The 23,742-nt window shown below is 34.8% G+C and overlaps 1 protein-coding gene across 3 annotated transcripts in view; it reads left to right on the forward strand.

Annotated features, from left to right (window-relative positions):
- The window catches only part of GBE1 (1,4-alpha-glucan branching enzyme 1), a 269,204-nt gene that overhangs the window by 239,948 nt on the left and 5,514 nt on the right, over positions 1–23,742 (forward strand). For 2 of the 3 annotated variants that reach the window (XM_037001651.2, XM_037001652.2), the window contains exons 14-15: positions 1,369–1,499; positions 20,990–21,107. In XM_037001651.2, the coding sequence (XP_036857546.1) occupies positions 1,369–1,499; positions 20,990–21,107 (249 nt within the window). Of the gene's footprint in view, positions 1–1,368; positions 1,519–9,969; positions 10,224–20,989; positions 21,108–23,742 lie in introns of those variants that run through there. The other variant, XM_073231803.1, reaches the window with a different exon arrangement.

The following is a 23,742-nucleotide window of genomic DNA, read 5'->3' on the forward strand; positions in this document are numbered from 1 at the left end:
TTCGTGGAATCCGTTTTTGAAATTGCTGAGGAAACATCTTAATTGTTTTGACTGTTTTTTTATATAAATAATGATTCTGTCATAAAGAAACTACTTTTTGACAACATGTAGATTTCTTTATTCCTTTTTTTCCCCCTTCTTTTACTGGTCTCTAACTTGTCATCTCAATGGATGCCATTATACCTGCATGCTGTGTTGTATTTTTCATGAGCCTGACTCTCCTCTGGAATTAAAGTCTCAGTTTTCAATAAGTTTTAGAAAATGTAATTAACAGGTGAACATTTTATACAGGCTTTTTTTTCCCTTGCTAAAATTAGCATAGAGTGTATGTGTTACTTATAATCCATTTACTTTTTACTCTTGCTATCTGAAATTACTGTTGATGTGTGTTTACTTTGGTGTCTATGATTTTTTTTTAATGGCTGAACAAAGGTACTTACATATTCAGTAAGACTGGCTACATGACTTGAATGCCCTAATCATGTTTACTGGTAATGCTATTTCCAGAAGAGAGAGCAAAATGATGCTCCTTTTCAATAGGAGCAATGTTGAATACCAAAAGACCTGCTGTTTACTCTGGAGCCTTAGTTCACATTTCTAAATTACCAAGAGTGGTGCTGCTGATATGCATGGAAATAAGTCCTTTCAAAGCTGGGACTGGAAGAGGGCAGGGTTGAAAAAGCCAAGGTTTCCCATTGCCTACCATAAAACATGAGGTATAAAATGAGAAAGTTTGTAGATGTTATTTTTTTTCAGACCTTATTTTTTATTAGGCTTTATGTATATGTGTGTGTGTGTGTGTGTGTGTGTGTGTGTGTGTGTGTGTGTGTTTGTGTGTGTGTATGAATATATAGTAAAGGGCTTTAGTTTGCCATTGAATATGACCAAGTTGTGCAACAATGTGAAATTTTTAAGATAACCATAACTTCGGAAATCTCGATGTAATAACAATGTTTCATTACATTTTGAAAAGTAATTTTATGTGTCTTACCTCATTAATCTGGGAACTAAAACAAGTCTTAAATTCACCTAAAAGTGTATCTAATATACATGAACACACAAACACTTTATATTTAAAGTTCTTACTTAAAACCTAATCCACAACTCTAATCCTCTGTGCTTTGTTTGAAGTTGGCAGTGGCTGGTAAGATTTCTATACTTCTTAAGCAGTTTTTGAGACTATTATTGGGTTAGAGTTTGATATGCAAAATTCAACACGTTTAAGAAATAAAATATGCTGGCATTTTCATTTTTGGCTTAATTACTAACAACTATTAATAAAGACAAAAACAACTTTTTTTGTAGATTATTTACTTGTAGCAGAATGTAGGTATTATTTACATGTAATACATGTGTTAATTCTTGCAGGCCCACGTGAGTGAAAAGCATGAGGCCAATAAGATCATTGCTTTTGAAAGAGCAGGTCTTCTTTTTATTTTCAACTTTCATCCCAGCAAGAGCTACACTGATTACCGAGTTGGAACTGCATTGCCAGGAAAATATCCTTCTTTGTTGCCAGTGAATATAACTATCTGCATTCAACTTTTTATTACATCATAGAGAGTAAGACTAATGCTGACCTTGGTGATGATATCTCTCAGTTTCTTGGTCTCAAAAATGAGGGACTTGAAATGGTCAATTATAAATCTTTGCTCAGCTCAGTTACATTGAATTAATCCTAAGCTTTTATTCTGATTCCAAAAAGTGTGATTCTGAATATTTTTAAAATAACATTAGGATCCAATATGCCATGCAGGAGATAATTATAATTTTTCTTCCTGAAAATATTTTGGGAATTTTCTCCTTTCCCCTTCTCCACTGATTGAGAGAGCAGACAGTAGCTATAAAGACAGCTTCCTTCTCTTTCCTCTTCCCTGTCTCCCTGTAGCTCACTTTTGTTGGCCTGAGTTAGTAAGGGATCAGGGCATGAGAGTGTGAGCAAGGGAAATATCAGGGAAAATATTTTTGATATTCTCTGTATTTTCATTTTCTAGTCATGCATTCATTTCACAGATACATACTGAGCACCTATTTATTGAACACCTGTGTGCCAGCCCTGTGCTAGGTGCTGTAAACACAGGGATTTTCCTGACAGATGCAGGCAGTGCCCTCATGGAGCTTTCACACAAGTGAAGAAGAAAAAATAGCAGTAACTGTAAGTTTGACAATTGAAGTACAGTGTATTTTTAAGAAATTAGGACTTACCAGGTCCACAAAGAGAAAAACAGATTCAGGACCTAGCAGCAAACCAGCACAAATTTGTAAGCAAGCAGTAGAAATAATGTTCTCCCCACTGAAGCCCTAACAATAACTCATGTGCCACCTGAGCAAGAGCCCTGATGCCACAGAAGCCCTGTGTGACAGGGTATCTCTGACTAGAATAAAAGAAGCCCCTGGTCAACTGGCTCAAACAATAAGAAAACTTTATTTTGCCACATAATAAAAGACCTGAGGTAGGGTGACTCCAGCATTGTGACAATATCATCAAGTTCTCTGGTTCGCTTTGTCTTTCTGCTTCCCACTCTCAGGGTACCAACAATATACAAAGGCTGGCGCTTGTTACAGTTACAGGATAATAGCCATGATTCCAAATGTCATACAACAGAAGGCAAATAGATATTTTGTGTGTCTCTTTTCAAAAATGAAGTCACATTAGCAAATCACTTGTCATATTCCATTGATCAGAATTCAGTCACATTTCCCCAAAAAAATTTCTAGGAAGGATGGTGTCACCATGAGCAGCTTGATCTGGGATTACCTGTGAGTTTCCAGAAAACAGACTCCTTGGTGAAGGTGTGTGCCCTGGCGGTGAGGGGCAAGGTGCCCATGCTGCCCTGTTGGTAGCCTGCAGTGCTTAGTGGAGCTCAGGGGCATCAAGGGAGGTGAGAGATGGTCCCTACCTTCTCCCTGCCCAGCAGGTCACTGCCCCACATGATGTCAGAGCATTGAAGACACAGCTGCAGCTGTGACCAGTAGCCCACATGTAACCCAGTTAACCAGAGAATGTTTTGTGTATGCACGAGAGGCCAGTGAAGAAAGTAAGTTGGTAGGATTATGTGTGCTGAATTAGAGCTGTCCTGCCAGGAAGTACATGTTCTCACCATGTGATTGAAGAAACGCCAATAAATACTAGACATACAGTGGCACATACATGACCTTCTCAGCTCCAAACTGCTAACATAAAGCTCCCAGACAAAATCCTTCACACCTGATAATATAGTGTAATCAAAGTTCAATCTAAATACAATTTTGCTGATAATAAAGCCAAAATATAATCATACTTAAATACATTTACAGAACAGTTGGGATCTACTGCCATCTTTGCTAAGCACTGCTTCTGACTCTTAGTGGGGGAGCAGAGGAGGGTGAGACTAAGCTAGGATATAAGGCAGGAGGCAGTGAATGGGAAGGCGACAGGGGTGTTTTGCGGGAGAATGAAGGACGAGGACAAGATAAATAAATAAATAAATGGGGGGAGGGAGAAAGGTTAATTAATTGATTGAAGGAAAGACCTTGAAGCCAGGAGCTTGAGGAATGGATAAAATTGTAGCAGAAAAATTTGAGGAAGGCCTTTCCACCTATTGGAAAGCCTAGAATATGCCTAGATAATAGACAGCACAATGGAGAATGATGACCATAAAAAGAAGTACTAAGAAATAAAGCCGAAAAGATAAAAACTGCATAATAGAATATTCCAATGTCGCATTAATTAGTTTAGGCTTTTTTTTTGTGGTTTTATAGTGACTTACTGAAAGTTTTTGAACTAGGAATCTACTTCATAAGAATATAGTCTCTAGGAAAAAAACTCATGTACCCAGTGTGTTGGAGAGCTTTCTGAGGAGAGACATTAGAAGTATAGATATTAATTTGAGAAATTACAATATGCATAAAAGATAATTAGGGCATAAACTAAATAGCAATAGGATACAAAGAGATATATGGAAGCTTGCAGTGAAAAAACTCAAATTGTTTGGACATGGTGTGTAGTAAGGCTTCACATAGACCAATAGGAAGAATGGTATTGCTGTTATTGCTGAGGATAGCAAAGCAAGGTGGAGTAACTGGTTAGGGGAATAGAAAATACGAATTTAATTTAGGATCATTGGCAAATGGAAAAACGTGGAATTTCAATAATGATGTTTAGAAGAAACTTCCTGGCTTAAGCTACATTGAACAACTATCTGAAATCCTTGTAACCTCAAAAAACATTGTTAAATTAAAGCATATATAATAACATACATTTTATTAAGTAGAACCTACCCCCAAATTAATTTTATTTGGTGATACAAAATTATACTATACATGAAAGTCTAGCTTGATTTTGATAAACCTTGCTACACATTGACTCTTCTGAAATTTCACATTAATTCACATTAATAAACACTGAATGCTTTGCATTAGTGATTCCTTTCTGAAACTGTACTCATTTAAAGCTGTAATGATATGGATGCCTTGTAAAATTGAGCCATATCTTCATAGAAGTAGTAATTGAAACCTCAGTCACTTGCTGGACATCTAGGAGAACCTTAAAGAATAGTGTTGTCTCCTTTTCTACAAGGATTTGGTTTTCACTGATTTGTGTCCACTTGGACTTTCTGCACTCTTGCCACTTTTCTCATTTGTGTCTTTCTGTCAACAAGCTATAACTAATTCCCACATTTCACTGCTTCCTCTGAGAGGACATTTGCATTTTAATAACAGTCTCTTTGAATACTAAAGACCTAGTAGATTAGATATCTAATAGAATAACTTATTTATATAATGAGGTTTTTTTTTTGAGGGAATGGGAGCAAAAAAGCATTTCAAACATAGTTTAAACCACACCTTCCTCTTAGCTATACTTTCATAACTCCAACCTTAACTCCTAAACTGAAATCATAAAATCTCCTAGATTTTGCAATGTTTTGTACTCCAAAGATCCAGTTCAGTGAAGAAATCTTATTTACAGATTCCTCAGCAAATAATAGCTAACCATCATTAGGACACTTTTCAGTCCTAAGAATCTCAGTAGTTTCACAAGGTAAATAATAAAGGGGTTTTTTGTTTTTCAAAAATAATGCCTTAAATCTAAGTGCATTAGTTCTGGGGCTAGTGCCTGTTCAGTATGGCAGCTATTTAAATCAGAAAGGCATTTACCATGTCCCTCGCAATACCACTTCCCTAGTTTTCCCTCTTCCAGATCTCATACCATCACATCTCCCTTGTCAGAATGCAGCCAGCATTGTTCACATTCCTCCTACTTTGTGTCTCCAGAACTAATAGAACAGTATTCCAGAAAGGGTCTAGCCAAGTATGACATAGAGTGCTCCCTTACCTACCTTTATCTTGAGACTGCTCGCTTATTAAAATAGTTAGTTACATCAGTTTTACTGGCAGCCACCACATTTTTTGCTCATACTACTGTATTTACATTCAAATGAAAATCTTCAGTTTTTCTTTGTGTGAACTAGTATTATGTCATGGCTCCCTTATGCTTTATTTATTCAGTTAATAATTTTAATCTAAAATTCCAATTTAACAATGAACATGAAAAAATATATGTATAGTTTTTTTGTCTCTAACCTGTTGGTAGAGAAAAGAAATAATACTAGGGTAGAACAGTTCTCTGTTGTTAATCTGTTATTATTGTACCATCTTCGATATGAGGCAGACAAATCTATTCTTTCAGCTTCTTGTTATTCCAAGCTTAGCTTTAAGAATCCTTTTTATTATCTTTAGCATTTTACAAGTCTCATTTCTCATTGGCCTTTCAACTTTCTGACTTTATTCCTTTGCCTTAAAATGACATTGTAGCTCAGCATTATAGAATCATTTCAGATAAGAAAGTACGAAAAAACTTGGATTTCTATGCTGTATTTTTCTGATGTTACCAAAGTGTTCTTTGCTATTTGTATTTTCAACTACTGAGCCAGTGAACTGAATACCGATTTTCACTGTGAAGAATCCACAGTGGCAAGATTGGATGTATTAATCAAGTCAAGAAATTCATCAAATTTTTAATTCCTTAGAAGGCAGGAATTGGTACCTGAACAAATCTAAAGAAGTCATTTGAACTTCTTCTGTCACTGTAAAATGTAAACCTACAAGAGGTAACATGTCTGAATTCTTGAGCATTTCCATTTTTTGAAACTATGTATCAAATAGCAAGATATCAACTTCCACTCAGATCCGTGGAGAATAGGTGGTGACTGTCTTCCCAAGAAACTGTTTTAAGGGAGCCATTTTGGAGGGTAATGCCAGGCAAGGTAGAAGAAGCACTTTAAGGTTACCTGTAAGTATCACTTCAGAAAAGATGATACATTTGGAAAGCTAAGAGGGAGGTCACGAAGGTTTTGAAAGTGGTTTTCATGGTGACTGCTAAAGGCCATAGTATTGTTTTTACAGCCATATTCTAGAAAGTGAAACACCACAAACACCCTTGTTTATACACTGTCTCTCACTGGTCTTTTTCTGTTAGCTGCTGATATTCAGTGTAATAATCATCAGCGTGCTTTCACACAGTAGATAGCAGTGTGTGTGATGCAGACCTACACCTAAATATACTGGGTAAGTAGGCAGGTTGAACATTTCATGCTTAGGGAGGTAAAATACATTTTCCCTCTGTGTTATATTTGCTGATTATTTCACATTGTTCAGCTGTGGAGAAAGAAAGAAACATAATGCCTTTTCTATTATCAGAATCATTATTGTAGTTCTCTTGTCACATCTCTTCAGTTAGAACGTTATCAAATCAGCACTGAATCAAAAGGAAAACTGCTAAGCCCCCAAAGACAAACTGCTCTTCTAATCCATTTTGAATAACACAAATGACAAGCCACATTTTGAGTGATATGGGAGAGAGTGGGTATTAAGGGACTTCTTTCTAGGGCTTTTTGTTTAATTTTTATTAAGAATCTAGTATAATATTCCCAGTTTCTCTATATGGTAGGTTGTGTTAGTCCCATATAACAGATCAGTAAACCGAGGCCTTTGAGTAATTAATTTCCTTCCAGTACACAGCTGATGAATGTTGATAAGTGTATTGCAAAGCCCATGTTCTTTCTGCTATACCAGTTGCTTCTTTCTGTCTGTTTATGGGTACAAATGTGTGGTTGGTGGTGTAGGAATAGTGGATATTATGGATGATGGCTTAATTCTGTAATGTTCAAATGATTTAGATTTAGTTTTTAATTTTAATTTTGATACAGTTCTGGGGAAATAGGTAGCATGAGAAACTTATACACAAACTCCTAGTACTGGTGGCCTTCTCTCTCATCAACTTACTTCCCTTAGCACCTCACCCCCACCCACAAATGTTTGCTCAGAAATTCCTCTTTGTGATCCTTGTCATCATTCTCCACAAGAAAAATAAAATAAAATAAAACAAAACATATATGGTCAGGTCAACTGTGATTTCTCTCTACTTTAGAGTAGAATATAAATGTGTCAGGGTTCTATTTTCAAAGTTAAACTCCTCTGATGCATCTCATCAATTTGAATTTACTGGATAAGTGAACTTTAAGCCCTCAAAGCTTATTTATAAGGTATGCATCTTGGAATATATAGATTCATATAATTTTGAGAGCATAAACAACACTAAAATCGAATGTTTTTTTAATTATTTGTCAGCATGCTGTTGAGGTGGGGTGGAAATATTAGTGTAATAGCAGTCCCCTTTCCAAATGGTGTTTCAAACTGTTATAATATTGAAATGCTAAGAGGAATGATCATAAAGTATGGCTTATGAAGAATATGTGAATTCAGGCCAAAAATATTTAAAGCTAAATGAACAGATAAGTAAATAGTTGGATTTGACCTGAGATCTTTCAAATATTTTCATTAAACTGCTGCAAGATATACTTTTTAAAATGTAAATTCAGACTCTGACATTTGCAACCTGTACGCACTTTCTAATGAGCAAATAAGGTCACTTGGCTGATTCACTGGAGTGTGATTGCTGAAGGCAGAGATGTTGCTGTGAGTTGCTTAGTTTACAGAAGGCTTTGAAGCGTGGTTATGTAACACTGTGTTCATTAGAATTTAGGCTTTATGCAACAAATAAAAACAAAAGACTGAATTCAGGATTAGTTAAATGCCACATTCTATCAATATTTTATATGTAAAGGTTAATTTCTGTATCAAAAAAAGAGCATTTCAATTTAGCTGTCTAGTTTTTCAGGTTAGAAGTATTTTGGTAAAAAATAAAATTAAAAGAAAAGCAAGTACAAGGTTTTCTCATAAAGGATCTACCACAGTGATTTTGAAGAGATGCAAGAGTGTCTCTTTCCTTGTGTGTCTATGTGTGAGTATGTGTATTTGTGCTATTATTCTATGCTGCAATTTAATGATTATATTGTCTATGTGAACATTGATAATCCTACTAACAATTTCATGCTTAATATAGTTCTTACTTTGGTTTCTGTAGCTTCAAAATGGATGTACCCTCATTGTGTCGGTTAACCTCTTTAGTTTCAAAATGACAGTAATACTTTTAAACATTACCTAGAGGTCCTCTGGATCATTTTTCATTGTTACACTGTCCAATAGTCCCTGTTATTTCATGATAGTGACAGATGCATACCCCCACCTCCTTTGCCAATAAAGAGCCTATGATTTAGCATCATTTTTTCTACCTAGAGATTTGAGATGAGTCAAAATAAGGAAAATATTTTGCATGATTAAAATATTGTAACTGCTGTAACACTTCTATATTGGTGTAATATATATTCATGATACTATAAACACTAATGAAAAATGAACAAGCCCTTACTACACACAAGGGGTTTTAGAGTTTCTTTTGTTTGTTTTGTTTTTGTTTTTTTTATTTTTGAATAGTTGAGTGATGTTCAGTGTCTTAGTGTCTCATTGCTCTGAGATATTCAATAGCCTTTCTATTTTTTGGTTCATAGCCCAGTTGCACAGTGATGGTCTCCTCTGGTTCCATCCAACAATAGCTCAGTCAAGATTTCTTTATTTCTTGTCCTTCTGGAGGAAAGGGAAATCAGAAATGATACTGTAACCATTCGAAAGAGTACCTACTCACCTAATGGTTGTATCACTAATAGGGAAAAACATTTGTGCCTATGGTGATCATTTACACCTATTTGTGAAGAGGGGCACTACTATGTGGAAATCTCCTCCAAGATAACATGGCAATCTTACAGACAGATGGACAGGTAGAGGTTACAGCTACCTAATGGTTAAAGAACCCCTGAAATTATATAAAATTAAAAACCCAAAGATTATAATAATCTATTAATTTTTTCCTCTGAGCAGATATTTAAATGGTAATTATAGAAAGGAGAATTTGATAAAATATTATCAACAAAATACATCATAATTCCATAGAATTCAAAGCACTACACTAGAATCTGTTGTCAGAATACTTACCAAACCGATTTTGATAATATGATCTACCACCCATTTCAAACTCATATGCCTTGCACTCTGCAAGCACTTTACATTCATTATCTCCTTTAGTAAGCCTTTTCCTTTTCTAGGGAACAAAGTTGTAAATATGGAATAAGTAAATCTACAATGAAAACACTGGCCTGAAAGATTTCATATCAATCTTTCTTTTAAAATAGTCCTTTATTTAATCAGTCCAAAACAGATGCTTCTTTTCTATTTTAAAAAAACAGATTATATTTGTCACCTTTATATCTGATGCCAGTGTTTTTAAAATAGAACATTCTGTGCCTAAAATAAATTTCTAATATTGTATATTAAATTACTTTTTCCCTCTAAAACTCAGTAGCAATTAGCCCTTTTTTGTTAATGAGTATCTTCTGCCTGTCAAAAAGCTGTTTAAATATGTTAGATAATTTTCATTTCCATCATTTACTGTTAGGCTTTCTAACTCAGAATATCACAGGTTCAAACTAAGTTGTTAGTGTTTCATTTATATGTCAAACTGATACCTGAATACCCCAGAAGATTTATTAAAATTAAGCTACAATGTAATTACTGATTCACTATAATTATATAAAGGTTCCCAAGAATGAATGGATGCTACAACCAAAAGAAGATTTTCAGTTTCTCCAGAGAAAAATAGAAAAAACAGAGCCATGAACAGTGCTTCTGAGGCAGTGGCTTCAGCCACAGCCACATGTAAGAACCAGCTCTAATTCTATTAATGTAGTATCTCTTGGCCTAATGATGGGAAAATGCCTAATTAATTCTGATTATATATGTGAAATTTATTTCTGTAATTAATTATTCTTTTTGGTGCTTCTTAATGTTGAATAAGGAAAGTATTCTTTAGTCATGTTTGAGAAAAATTATTTAATTAATGTATAACTTAATGACGTGCAATCATGTTATCTTTCATTGGCCAACAGTAGGTGTTTTATTATAGGATCATTAAAAAAGAAAATTATTTTCTTTGTGAAATCATAAACTTTTATTTCCCCCCCTACGAGCTCTTCATTATTAAGGGATATTCATTTCACTTTCCTACCTTCCCTTTCAACAGTCTTTCTTTCTTTTCCAGCTAAGGGAAACAAAAGATAAACAAATTGCTCTGATGGTAGCACTCTGAAACATGTTCTTCAGTTTGTTCTCTTACCTCAATATTTTTATGTCCCATAGTGTCATATACCTTGTGAGGTTACCAGTAGTAGAGATATTTCTGGTGTAAATGTAGAGAAATTTGCTCTCGTTACTAGGCTAGTGGTTCAAAGCACAGACTCTGGACTAACGCCCTCTGATGGTTCAAGTTCTGTCTCTCCCACTTACTCGTGTTATGAAAGTAACCTCTTTGTTTCTTACTTTCCTCTTCTTCCTACAGCTTCTTGTAGAATTACTGTCAGAATTAAATGAGTTGACATGCATCAACTCATTTAATTCTGACAGTAATTCTACAAGAAGCTGTTAGGCTGAAAGGCTTAGTAACTGTGTCCTGCACATACTGTAAGTTCAGTAAGTGATATCTGCTATCCTCATCATTCTAAAAATGCACTAAAATTTGATAATGAAAGGAAAAAAAAAGGTTGAGAGGAGTAGGTACTAATCCTCTCTGATGCCTGCATTCTCTTGTCCTGCTTCTTTTTCATCCCCTCTACCCCAGCTTACCCCCACAAAATGATTTATGTCCTTTCACAGTACTTGGTTCAAGGACCCCTGCTCCCTGCTCAGTCCTTCCCTGCTCTTGGACCACTGGCTCACCTTCTTCCTTACTCCCATTTCTCTATGTGCTATAGCACTGTCTTGATTTCCTTTCCTCTCTACACACTATTTTTGTTATCTTTTCCCCTCAGACTCAAATCCAGTTCTTTATTCTCTTTCCTTGAAGAACTCAAACATGCTCACAGCTTCAGCTGTCAGCTCTGTGAGGATGGTCCCTAATCACCCCTGATACCTTTATTTGTGCTCATTCACCTAGTATAACTTTGTAATGATAATGACTATTGGACAGCAAATACTGGGCAGCATGAATCACAGATATTTGAGAGCTAAAAGAACTCTAGCAAGACCTGGTTCAGCCTGTTCAAATGAAATAGAATTGATTGAGTTAAGAGATATATTTGGAGGATGGTTTCAAAATTAGTACCAAAGTTAAATTTGTGTAACACTTCACAGTGTCTGAATGCTTTTATTTGCATTGATTCATCTGATCCTCACATCATCTTACTGATGCAGGTCAGGCAAGTATTCTTATCCTCAACCTAAATATAAGCATAAGAAGAGTTATAACTTTCATAAGATCATATTCCTAGTAAGTAAATAAATGTGACTTAGACCTAGCCCCCTGTAATTCAGCACAGTTTTTCATATGGGCACTGGTAATTCATCTTTTTTGTTTCCCTGTGGAAATGTCATTAAAGTAAGTACAGCATGTCTCACTGATGACTTAGAGTTTTACTGGTTTTTTCTGGTTTTCTTTGTAAAAGTTAATGAGACTCTAACTGAATGTTATTTTTCTGGAGTGTTATACTATCCTAGTTTCTGACACTTAAAAGCACAGATCAATTTAAATGGAACATTATTGAAACAAACATACTTCAAAAAGGTAAAATAACTTTTTAAAGAAAAGATGACAACTCAAATGTTTAAACCAGGGTAAAAATGTACATATAATTCAGCTTCAAGTGCTGACTGAGAAAGGTTCTGAAGGAAAGTAGAGGATAAGAAAATGACTGTCATTCCATAGAACAGAGGAAAGAACCCCTTACAAAGAGGTGGAAGATGGAAGAGTTCTGCTTCCATCATTCTTCTGGACAAGCTGCTGCTCATGTTCTTCCTCGAGTAGTAGGAGTCAGGGTATGCACTCTCCTCCCATATTACTGTCATGGTGTTCCGATTTGTTCTAGTCACACACATAGACACAGCCTTGAAAAGGTTAGGGAAATGAGCTTCCCAGTAGGTGTATATTAGAAGCATTTAATTGTATCTATTTCCTTTTCTCACTTTCCACTTTCACCAACCGAATGTGGGAAATTTATTCCTAGTGATCTTTTGTGTGCTGGCTACCTCAGATGACTTACCTAAGAGTTATATAGAATCATTTTATTGGATTTGACTTCCTAGTGACCAGAACAGTCTCATCACTTGGGAATTTTAATCATAATTGGGTAGTGTAAATAAAACTCACATTTTGAAATAATTATGAAAATAAAGAACTATTTCTACATAGAATTTGATTCAAAGCAGCCAGAATTTTTGCTCATTAGAATTATGGAAATCATCTCCACATTCAACTGTCAGAGCCAAAACATTTGTTGATTTAGTTTTGAATTGTAAAATCAGGTACTTTGCAGAAATAACGTGGCAGCTTTACTCTTTCCTTGTATTATTTTTTCCCACATCTACCTAGTAAGATTAAATTTATATGATTGTTTTAAAGATGAATGCAAACTACTGTATTAGATTTATTATTCCCCTGGAAAATGTATATATTAGCAATCACATATATGTGCTTAAAGCTCTCTCTCTTACTCATTTTTTTAGCACCCATGGGGAAATGTTTACTTTGAACCTTTTCTCTCACAATCATCAATCTAGGTATAGTTATGATAGTGATGGTCTGGTGTGCCCACAAGTGGTCAGGAAGACAGGAATGATGATGCATGTGTGTGTGCATACACACACTCACACACACACACACACACGCATCCATGTACACATGCCTGTGATGTTTGCTTTACAATTTTCCACCAGACACTAGCTCGGCCTCTTCTCATTCAGCTTCCTGAAGACTGAGTGAGCCCTGAAGTATTATGATTTTCTATTTGGTCTTAAGAGAAAGAGGAATATACATGAACTATATAACTTCTACTAAGTTGTGACTTCAAATAGAGAAAAAGGATATTTCTGTTACCAATAAAATAATCAGCTTTCAAATGTTTAAGTATTTTACTGTTCATGTCCTCAAAAAGTTCAGTGTACTGTCCAATTCTTTAACTGCAGATGGTGGTGGTACAGTGGTAGAAAATATACCTAAGTGCATATCCTGACCCTGCCAAATCACATGTGTGTGTGTATGTGTGTGTGTGTGGTGGGGGGGGGGTTGGTGTGTTCATCTGTATAAGAATGAGTTAACCAATCAAGTTGATAATGCAGGTCTTTGAATATATGCTGAGTTTAGTAAATGTGTAATCAATTATCCACTTCAACTAAGAATTATATTAAATGTCTACCTCCAGGGCTTATACCAATCAGAGTTATTCAGTTGAGAATTAACTGCTTCAAACTCACCTGCATCTGTTTAACTGTTGAGACTTCTCCAAAAAGAAAGAAAAAATCTTTTGAAATGTCCAAGTAAAACTTTAATAGATAATGAAATGGGATTCTGTTAGAAGTTATATTGTACAAATCTAAAATGGTAACTCTATAAAATGAGGGAAGAAAATCAAGGTTGTGCTTTTTATGACTAAAGTCCTACTAAATTATTTCTTACAGTGAAGCAGAAGTATGCTGCGATCAAACCCAAAGAGGACACAATGATCAGAAAGTAGTGACAGAGAGATCATTCAGTTACTATGCCAGATGCTAATTTAGGTCCTAGGTAGCAGGATGGGGGGAAAGTGAGGGAGACAGAAATCCTTATAAAGATTGCATTTTAGTAAAGTCAGGCAAAAATATAACAAAGTTATAGGATGTTAAAAGTGATAATGCTATGGTGAAAAATTGGGACAAGTACAAGAGGGTGTGAGAAGGTGTGTAATTTTCAGTTAGACTATTTGGAGGAGGCTTCTCATCTTTCTCAGAAGCTTGAGGAGGATTTTCCTTAAAAAAAAATCCTTAACATTTAAGAAGTATCTGGTTCTCAAGAAGTTCAATGTACTGTCCAACAGAGTTTTAATATTAAAATTTTTACATGAGTAAAGACATGAGAAGAAGGGATGGAAATCAAGGTCATTAAGGAGGAAAAGGCCACACTGGGTGTAAAATAAATAGACCCACTTTTACACTTTTCATTACATATGACAGCCGTTTAAATGGTCCAGGGTCTATAATTATAATATACACAGTAGCTAATAATCTGAGGATTTTTCTTGTACTAGCCACTGTGTTAAGCACTTGATGTGCGTTGCTTCCCTTGCAACCCTCTGATGTAGTGCCTCTGTCTTGCCAATGAGAAACTGAGCTTCTAGAAGTTCAGTTATTTGCTTTGAGATGCATAGTTAGTAATTGACAGAACTGGGATTAGAATGTTAATTGTTGGACCCCAAAGCCAGTGGATGCACCCACTAAATTTTACTGTTTTAGGATGCTCTTTGCTATCCCTGTCTGTATGAAATGGCTCAGGTGACATTTACTTATTGCTTAAAATCGTCATTATTCTTCAGGGACTTTGAAGTTTCCAATTATCTTTTCCATTTATATATATTGTATTGGACTCTATTGAAAGCTGTATTAGAGTAAATTTGGGGAAAGGTTTCCTTATAGCCTAAGTCAAAATTATTTTGAGTTCAAAGCACAGTGTGTTTGTAGAAAATGTTGAATCTATGTGGTCAAAACTCATTTTGATAACATAGTATATGGCTAAAAGGTGAATAAAAAGCTTATTTTATACTTTTGCAGTCCTAAATAATTGAATTTACAAGTTCTTTGGGTAACCCCTAATGACAGAGACAAACAACAATTTAGAGGAAGTTTAGGCCAGAAGTATATGCATAATTTTTCATTATTGTCCTTTCTTGAGAAACAATGACATTTTCATTTCAAGTTATATAATTTTCTAGGACAAAGAAAAGTTCCTAATTAAGTTAGTCAAAGTAGTCTGTAAAGTATTTAGAATAATTTTCCTATTTGCATAGAGAAATATGTAATATTCAATATTTTGTATTATCATTTGATTTGCTATTTACTGATGTGTGTCATTAGCATGCCTAAGAATAAACTAGTAATTTGCATGGAAATGCATTTCAAAAAGCATAGCGATTCATTAATTAACATGCTAAATAATATTTGGGCCCCTCATCCTTTGAGTTTGTTTTATTACTGTTCTGCATTGTACAGTTTCCTAAAAGAAGTAAACTTGCAGGAATTACAGTTAATTTTTCAGTTTAAAATCAGAAACTTATTGTTATGAAATGAGCATATCCAAGATTATACTATAAATATATTTGTATTCTGCATTTACTCAAAATAGTTGTCATTTAAACTTTTAATGAAGGCTGTACTCACAAACTTTAATGCATTTGTAGCTCATGCATGAAAATGCTGCTTTTTTCAAGGATGCCAACATTTTAATATGAACTAATAAGAGTAAAACAAAAATAAAAAGAACATGGCTCCCTTAAGGAGAAGTTGCACTTGACATTCATTACATTTAAAAGTATACTTTGACTACATTTAATAGTAAATTCTCTATTTGTTTTTACATTGTTCTATTATAATTTTAATTTTAAAACATAGTATTTGGAGATTAACAAAAACTGATTCAAGGGGGAAAAAAGCTAATTAGATATTGAAAGTAGCATAGTCATAAATGCTACATTGCCTTAAAACAGTTTTGAGAAAATAAGTAAAATATCAGAACACCTTTTCATTGCTGAGTTTTTAAGTTAATGTATAGTTTAGATCACAGAAGTAAAAATGGAAAAGCCTAAATCAGATACACGTACACACACACAGCACACACACACACACACCACACACACTCCTAACTCACACTAACCCACACAGACTCATAAAATATACAACATATCACAAGTCTGTGCTGCTCCTGCATTTGGAAAGACACCAGAGAGAGCAACTAAAAGTTGTCATTTATAGCCTAGAGACTAGGCATAATTAGCAATATTTATAAAATACAGGGATAGATCAATTTGAGATGCTATACACCGTTAACCTAAGATTTTGTACACTGTAGCTGGCAATAAATAAAACTCAATTCATGGAACAAAAAAAGGGAAGGATTATGTTAAAACACTGTGGCAAGTACTGTACTGGTAGCTATTTTGAGACTTAAAAAATAAAATTCTACCTGCTTTCCAGCACCTGTTCTTACTTTACCAGATATTTGTTCACATAGTTTCTTAGAATTTCATACAGACAGTTTTCTGCATTTAACATAGATTCTTTCTCTTGAGGTCTCTCTGTTCCTAGAAGATATTGCAGTCATAATAATATAAGTGGGTTGATTAAAGAATCAGATCTGAAAATAATTAAATTCATATATTCTAAATTGTACATTTTTCATTAACATGTCTTCCATTGGGATACATGTTACAATGAATGGCAGGGTAGTGATATTTTTTTTATTGGGAATATAAAAAATAATTCATCTTAAAATGAATGATGTCTTAGATGTAAAGACATATGATAACAACTTTGCCATCTTTACAGTCATCTAACCACTGGAGAACCCCTTTTATTGTCACTCGATTTGAAACCTCAGGAGATGCACCTTACAATAAATTTCCTTAGCTTCATCAGCGGGAGTGAAGTGAGTTTAGTGCAGAATGATTGAAATGATAGTACTTCTTATATCAAAATCCGTACACTTTGAACAGACACTTTATCAAGTGGCTGAGCAAACACAGCAGCTTTTGAAGTATTTGAAGAGCAATTGAATTTAAGAGTCTTCATGCCTTCGCTATTCTTTAATCTTATTAGTATAGGTCTTCAGAATATGGCTCTTCTTGGTTCAGATTTAAGGACTAGATTATAAAATAATGCTTAAAACTTCTTAACTACTTCAACCTGTTGATAGATATATCAAATACTTAGGAAGCTCTTGAATTTAAAATAAGAAATCATAACATTTTAAAATGGTATTCAATGGATAGGGGCCAATTTGATCTCCTTTTTTAAATAGCTCCATAAAATAATTCTACAATTCTATCAATCATTTTCTACTGTATTTTCTCACATTGAGCAAGGTAAATTTTCTTTGGTCCAATATTTTGCATTCACCAATAAAATGCAAATATTTTTGTGTGTGTGAACAAGAAATGGATCTAGAATAAATACAATGAATCTCAGAGATTAATACTCTGGAATATTAAGGAATTAGGCCCTTTATTAAAGAAATCTTAAGAATTCACTCCTTTAATGCCAATCTTTTCAATTTAAATTAATCATTTAAATGGATATCACTTTATCTGCTTTTCTTATTTCTATTCTTCTAATGTCATATTCATTCTGACTTCTTTATGCTTAGTGTCTCAACTTTAGCATTGAACAGGGAATTGCATATGAAAACACTTTCCCTGGTTCTCAGCATACAGTAAGCACCCTTGTAGAGAGTAGGGTAATTAGATCTACATTTGATGTGTGTACATCCCGGCTCTGCCACTAATCTGGCTGTGTGTCTTTGGGCACAACTGTTCTACCCTTCCACATCTGTTTCTCTAAATGGCACAAATTTCAGTGTCCTTACTTTTGAGAACCTACCATTTTTACATCCAAAATCTCACTGATGTAGCCATGTCTCTCCATTTGCACTTAGCTTAGCCATAACACACTCCTTGGGCAACTGTTAAGACTCCTGACTGGTTTTTCTCTGACTTACTCTTTCCCTCATCCATCCTAGTCTAACCCTGACTCCAGGTTAATGTTCTTAATTGACATACCCTTTCTCACAAATCTTCAACATTCTTGTACTTAATTGCCAAATTAAATCTCAACAGCCTAGCCCAACCCTCAAAACTCTTATGTACAGACTGTCCAACTCACTTATCTTTCCTCTTTGGCACTACCTTTCATTGTGTAGTTCTTTCTGCTTTATTGAGTGACTTTCATGTGCATGTCATCTTTCTCCTTACAGGCTGAAGTCACATATACACTAAGACATGCATGTACACTTGCTTAGTATTCAAAGTGCTTTATATATTGTGTGTGTTTAGTAAATGAATGGAGGATTAAAGATTATTTATTCTACTTTCATCTAATTAAAAATATAAAACTTGTAATTTGACATTTCTGGATGAATCAGAATTATCATCCTGAACGTAAGTTTCAAAGATGTATTGAGAATCATTATGAGAAGGCCCTTTGCTAGATGTAGGTGGGTAGCTATGAACAATAGAGAGCCAGTTGTGGTATCCTGCTAAATTTGCTCTATCTACTGTGGAAATCATTTGAACAAGGTTGTTTTAAATAAGTGTAAATTGGCTCTGGGTTATATTTTCAGATAGTTTTTTTTTAGTGGAAGACAGATGTATGAAAGGGTTTTGGTGCTTTGTGGGTTCCATGTCATTTGAATGTGTATCTGTGTGTGTGTGTGTGTGTGTGCATACGAGAAAGAGCAAGTGAAGGAATGCCTGAGTGAAAGAACAGAAAAACAAAAAATCCAGTTGTTCAAATAACCTCTTTAAAACTTTTCATTCTAAGCACTGTTCTTAAAAGATGGGATTTCCTGGTGTTTGAATAATACCTGGTAGTAATTTACAGTTACAAAGCTCCTTCAATCATTACTTTGAATCCAGTGTTTTAAATTATTGGAAGTTGTGGAGTTGAAGGGTTGCATTTTCTAAGGGAAGTTATTGTGTTCCCTGAGTAATATAGACATTGGGCTGGGTAATTCCAAAGTGGCCACAGCAGATTTTTTTCTTTAAATTATACATCAAAGAAATAGGTCTAAACTGATGTTTTGAAACTTCCATTATGGCTTTTGTAAGCTTTTCCTTTATGGCTACAAATTATATATATTTAGTGAATAGATTCTAACCATTTAAAGTATGATGATCCCTTTCAATGGCAGAAAGTTATGTGACAATTGTTCTTTCAGTATCCTTGATTTAGAAAATATATAGGCAAAAAATAACTATAAATTCTGTGACTTTTTAAATTAATATGCATTTTATGAATAGAGAAACATGCACACTATTTGAAATACAATATCAAGTGTGTAATAACATATTTAACCTTCAGATAACACCTAATGCACATACAGATTCCCAATCTTTTATAATAACATAATTACTCATTCAGTGGGACCCTTACAATAAATAACACAACCCCCAGTGATTGTCAGTGCACAGGTGGGAACGACTTTTTGATGATACACTTACTTCTTCAGATACTGCTACCAGTAATCTATGATGTGAACTAGTAATTTAATAATTGATACTCTTTTTCAAAAGTTTTAGAAACTATTCTAGGACAGTATTCTCTTATTGGTACTCTGTTTTGCTTATTTGAAGATATGTATAAGTATTTAATGAAACAGGATGAAGAATAAAAGCTAAACTTTTATTTTAAAAGTTCGTTTCATTCCACAATGCTTCATTTATTTACTATGTGTCCTTTTATTTATTTCCACTATTCATATTTCACCACTTAATAAATTGGTATGCTCAAATCATTTTCAGCTAGATTGACTTCCAAATGTGCCTATGCCTAGTACTAATCTTTTGAATCTCAATCTCTCTTTTTACTTTTTCTGCCTTTTTTCTTCTTTAAACACACATATATGCTGATTATCAGCTCGAATTTGAATCAGAGCAGGTTGACTTGGCATGACTGAGACGGACCCACCACTCCCCAGTCCTGAAAGTGATGGTCAGTGTTACCCACATATACTTTTACAATGATCATTTTTGCTAAAGTGGAAATATACATACACTCTAAGTTAAAGATTCATATACCAGGAAAGAAAACACAAAGCACTGAAGTCTATGTATCACTCCTCAGGCTAAAAGAAATTTAGTATCTGTCAGTATTACTGTATATTTACTTGTGGAGTTGTGTATCAAACTATCATGTCTAGATGGTCTGAGCATAATTTGAACATAATATCCATAGCTTTATTTTGTTGTAAATAAGGTGATGCTAAGGTGTCTAATAACTGACTGTCAAAAGTCAGATGTTAAATTGTCGAAAATCACTTGATTGCAACATGAATCCACCTGTGTTCTGATGGAAAGTATGTTTATGTGATCTTCTGTGTTAATAGCAGCATTCTGCCTGTGACCAGGGGAAGCGGGCAGGTCAGCTTTGCTCTGCACTCCTCAGACAGCACATGGATACCCAGTTCACTTCTGTTTCTCACTTGAATAACCAGGATCCAGAAAACTGAAATGAATTCAGAGATGGAGAAGGGGTAGACAACTGTATCACCTGAGAAATGATCAAAGGTTCTGGAACTATATATTAGCGTTTATTTAGTAATATAGGTAGAGGACATATGGAGATAACATGGCTATTATTAAATATATGAAAGGTTACCGTATCTTCAACTTATTCTTTATGGCTTTTCTGGGTAGAAATAGTCCCAAGGAATCAAATTTCTGTTTGCTGTAGAGGAGAATTTCTAACAGGTGGAATGGGTTGCATTAAAGGAAAAGTAGGTTATCTCTTAATCCCTGTATTGAGTTCCAAGCTGGCTGGTCACATGATGAGCCTTGACAGAAGGATAACAAGGACACCATGCATGGGTGGCCTTGATGACCTTTAAAGCCCCTTTGAAACACGAATCTCTGAAATATGAGAGAAGAAATGTGTATATAGAACAAACTATGATTTAACAACATTCAGAATATTTGCTTTTAATTTCTGCCTGAGAACATATTTTGTCTCACTCAACTCCTGAATTGTTGTAATTCCTTAAGAGCTGTACATTCAAAATTGTGCTAGATTCGGATGCAGCGGAATACGGAGGACACCAGAGATTGGACCACAATACTGATTTCTTTTCTGAGGCTTTTGAACATAATGAGCGTCCCTGTTCTCTTTTGGTAAGTAAGGTCTCTGAGATATTTTCATTGTGTGTTAATTTAATCCTTTATTTTTAAAGTGATGGGTTTTGTCCTAACAAAAAATTCTTAAACAAGTAAGTAACATCCACGACAATGGGGGTGGTGGACAGGGAAGGAGAAACCTCACTTATAGACCAGGCAGTATGTGATGCAGGACTGAATGGGGTTTGGAAAACAAATAGGAGGAAATATTTGGTGGACAGTTGGGGAAGTCTGAGTATTAACAGGGTTAAAATAATTTCTCAAAAAAATAAGAGTAAGGCAGGTTTTTAAACTTTTCTTTGTATTATGAACATATCAATTTTTTATACAATCATTTATTTCCCTTTTGTTCTGGCTTTCACTGTAATGTTTTACATGAAGCAGATTTCTCCATTATTGACTACCTAATCAAGTTTAGTTTAAAACACCTTTAGAAAATCAATAAAAATATACCTTTTTTTCCTTCATGTTGTCAGTTGAAGATTGAATTCATTGCACATGTAAAATTCCCTGTTTTCCTTACATTACTAAGGAAAACATTAAATTACATGACTGATTTTTATTTTGTGATGTTAACACAACTGAAAGAATATTGCTTTAAATTGCTAGGTTTAAATTATTGTAAAAGTGTGGAATTTAGGAACTCCCCAGAATTTCTTCATTTACTTTCTGACCATATAATAAGCTCAAGTCCGTATCTACATTATGTATATTTTTTCCTTCTCCTCACTGGTCATATGCTTGTCCCCCTCCCTGTCAGTCCCTCTCTCTTTCCCTGTGTGTCTCTAGTCCTCTCCCTCTTCTAGCTCTCTGTCACATCTACATATTTTTTTCACCATGGTGAGTCTTGTATTTAGATCTGCTTTACTTCCATGAGGCCAGGCTGTATCTAATAAATATATAGATAGCTTTATCATAGCTGTGGAGTTCCCTCATTTTTCACAAGTTTAGGTATAAATCAAGCAGGAGAATCTGTATAGGACCCCTGGTGCCCTCATTTTTCTACTGTGTTCCAGTCTCTTAAAGTGGTGCCAGCATCTCACTTTGTAAACTACCGTATTATAAGCAGAATTTATGTACCAAAGAGAGTGGCATAAAATAAGTGAGAAGAGCAGGGATGAGCAAGATTGAGTTGTTGATTATAGGCTCTGAGGAAAGTGCAATGGCCATAGGAGACTTGGGTGTTACCCTAAGTGTATGTGCGGACATATGGGTTGTGGTGATGATGATATTGATGTGACTTTAGATATATAGCTATGTGTATATTTTTAAGAGGGAGGGTTTTCAGGTGGCATCAGATTGTTTCTTCAAAGAATGATCGCTGCAGTTTGTCAGAACTTTCGACTGTGCTATGTAAAATAAAGATTGATAAAAATAGTTTCTGAAATGAGTAAGAAAGTTATCTTACTTTGACATTCATTCAGCAGATCCTTTGGATTATTGAGCTCGCAAATTAAGCTTTAGCAAATACTATGTACTAGTTGTGATGGACTGAAATTTCATGGAAAAGGGAAAGGTTATATTTTTGTCCACCTTTATTCTAGGCATGTGGGAGGCAGAACTGATCTATCCTTGCTGGTGGGATGACACCTACAGCACTTAGGGTCATGCTCAAGAAACTTACTGGATTTTGGGAAATTGCAAAATGCAGTTATCATTTTAAAGTTATTATTGTCATGGCTATACAATAATTTTTTTAGCTATTTTAAATATGTCACAGTCCTAGGTGCTTTGAGGACTCACAATTAAGAAAACCTTCTCGCAACTTTGGGTAAATCATAATCTTAAGCACGAACTCCCAGTCTTTGGGCATGGCAGATAATGTCTTGGCATTCTTTCAAGTTTATAAGAGCAAAGATATTCTGTCGTAATTAAAACAAGCCAACTAACCAGTGGCAGCAATAGTCAGGAGACTGCTTTTCAAGCACAAATTGAATTTATCTTGCAAAAGGAAATGTACAGTTCTAAATGATCAGGTGCAATGGAGAATATCACATAAGTCTTCATAATGGGAACGCGAATACAGCATAGCAAGTGCAGAAGAAAGCGAATGGAGCTTAACCACTACCCATAATGGAATTCTGACCCAACTCAAGTCACAAGGGTAAAGGTTAGCTTCATCTCCAGACAGCAGCATCTTGTTTCCACTGACTACAGCTGCTTCAGGCATTACTCGTTTAGATAAGTCTTTAGGCTCCAGACAAAATGATTACTGGTTTTTGTGTAAGAATAAGAGAGTCCAAGTAGACCAAAAAATCCAATAAAACAAGTTCCTTTTTGCCAGAGTTACTCTTCAAAGAACCAGAGAAAAAGAATCCATTCAAAAACATGCTTCTTGTAAGAATCCTTTATTTTAATGGAATTCTTTATTAAACTAATTCCCATGAGCTGGTATCCAATAAGTTTTTTGAGCATGACCCTAAGTGCTGTAGGTGTCATCCCACCAGCAAGGATAGATCAGTTCTGCCTCCCATATGCCTAGAATAAAGGTGGACAAAAATATAACCTTTGCCTTTTCCATGAAATTTCAGTCCATCACAACTAGTACATAGTATTTGCTAAAGCTTAATTTGCGAGCTCAATAATCCAAAGGATCTGCTGAATGAATGTCAAATCTGTTTTCAAAGATAGC

The sequence above is a fragment of the Manis javanica genome, chromosome 3, assembly GCF_040802235.1.
Source record: "Manis javanica isolate MJ-LG chromosome 3, MJ_LKY, whole genome shotgun sequence".
Classification (NCBI taxonomy): domain Eukaryota; kingdom Metazoa; phylum Chordata; class Mammalia; order Pholidota; family Manidae; genus Manis; species Manis javanica.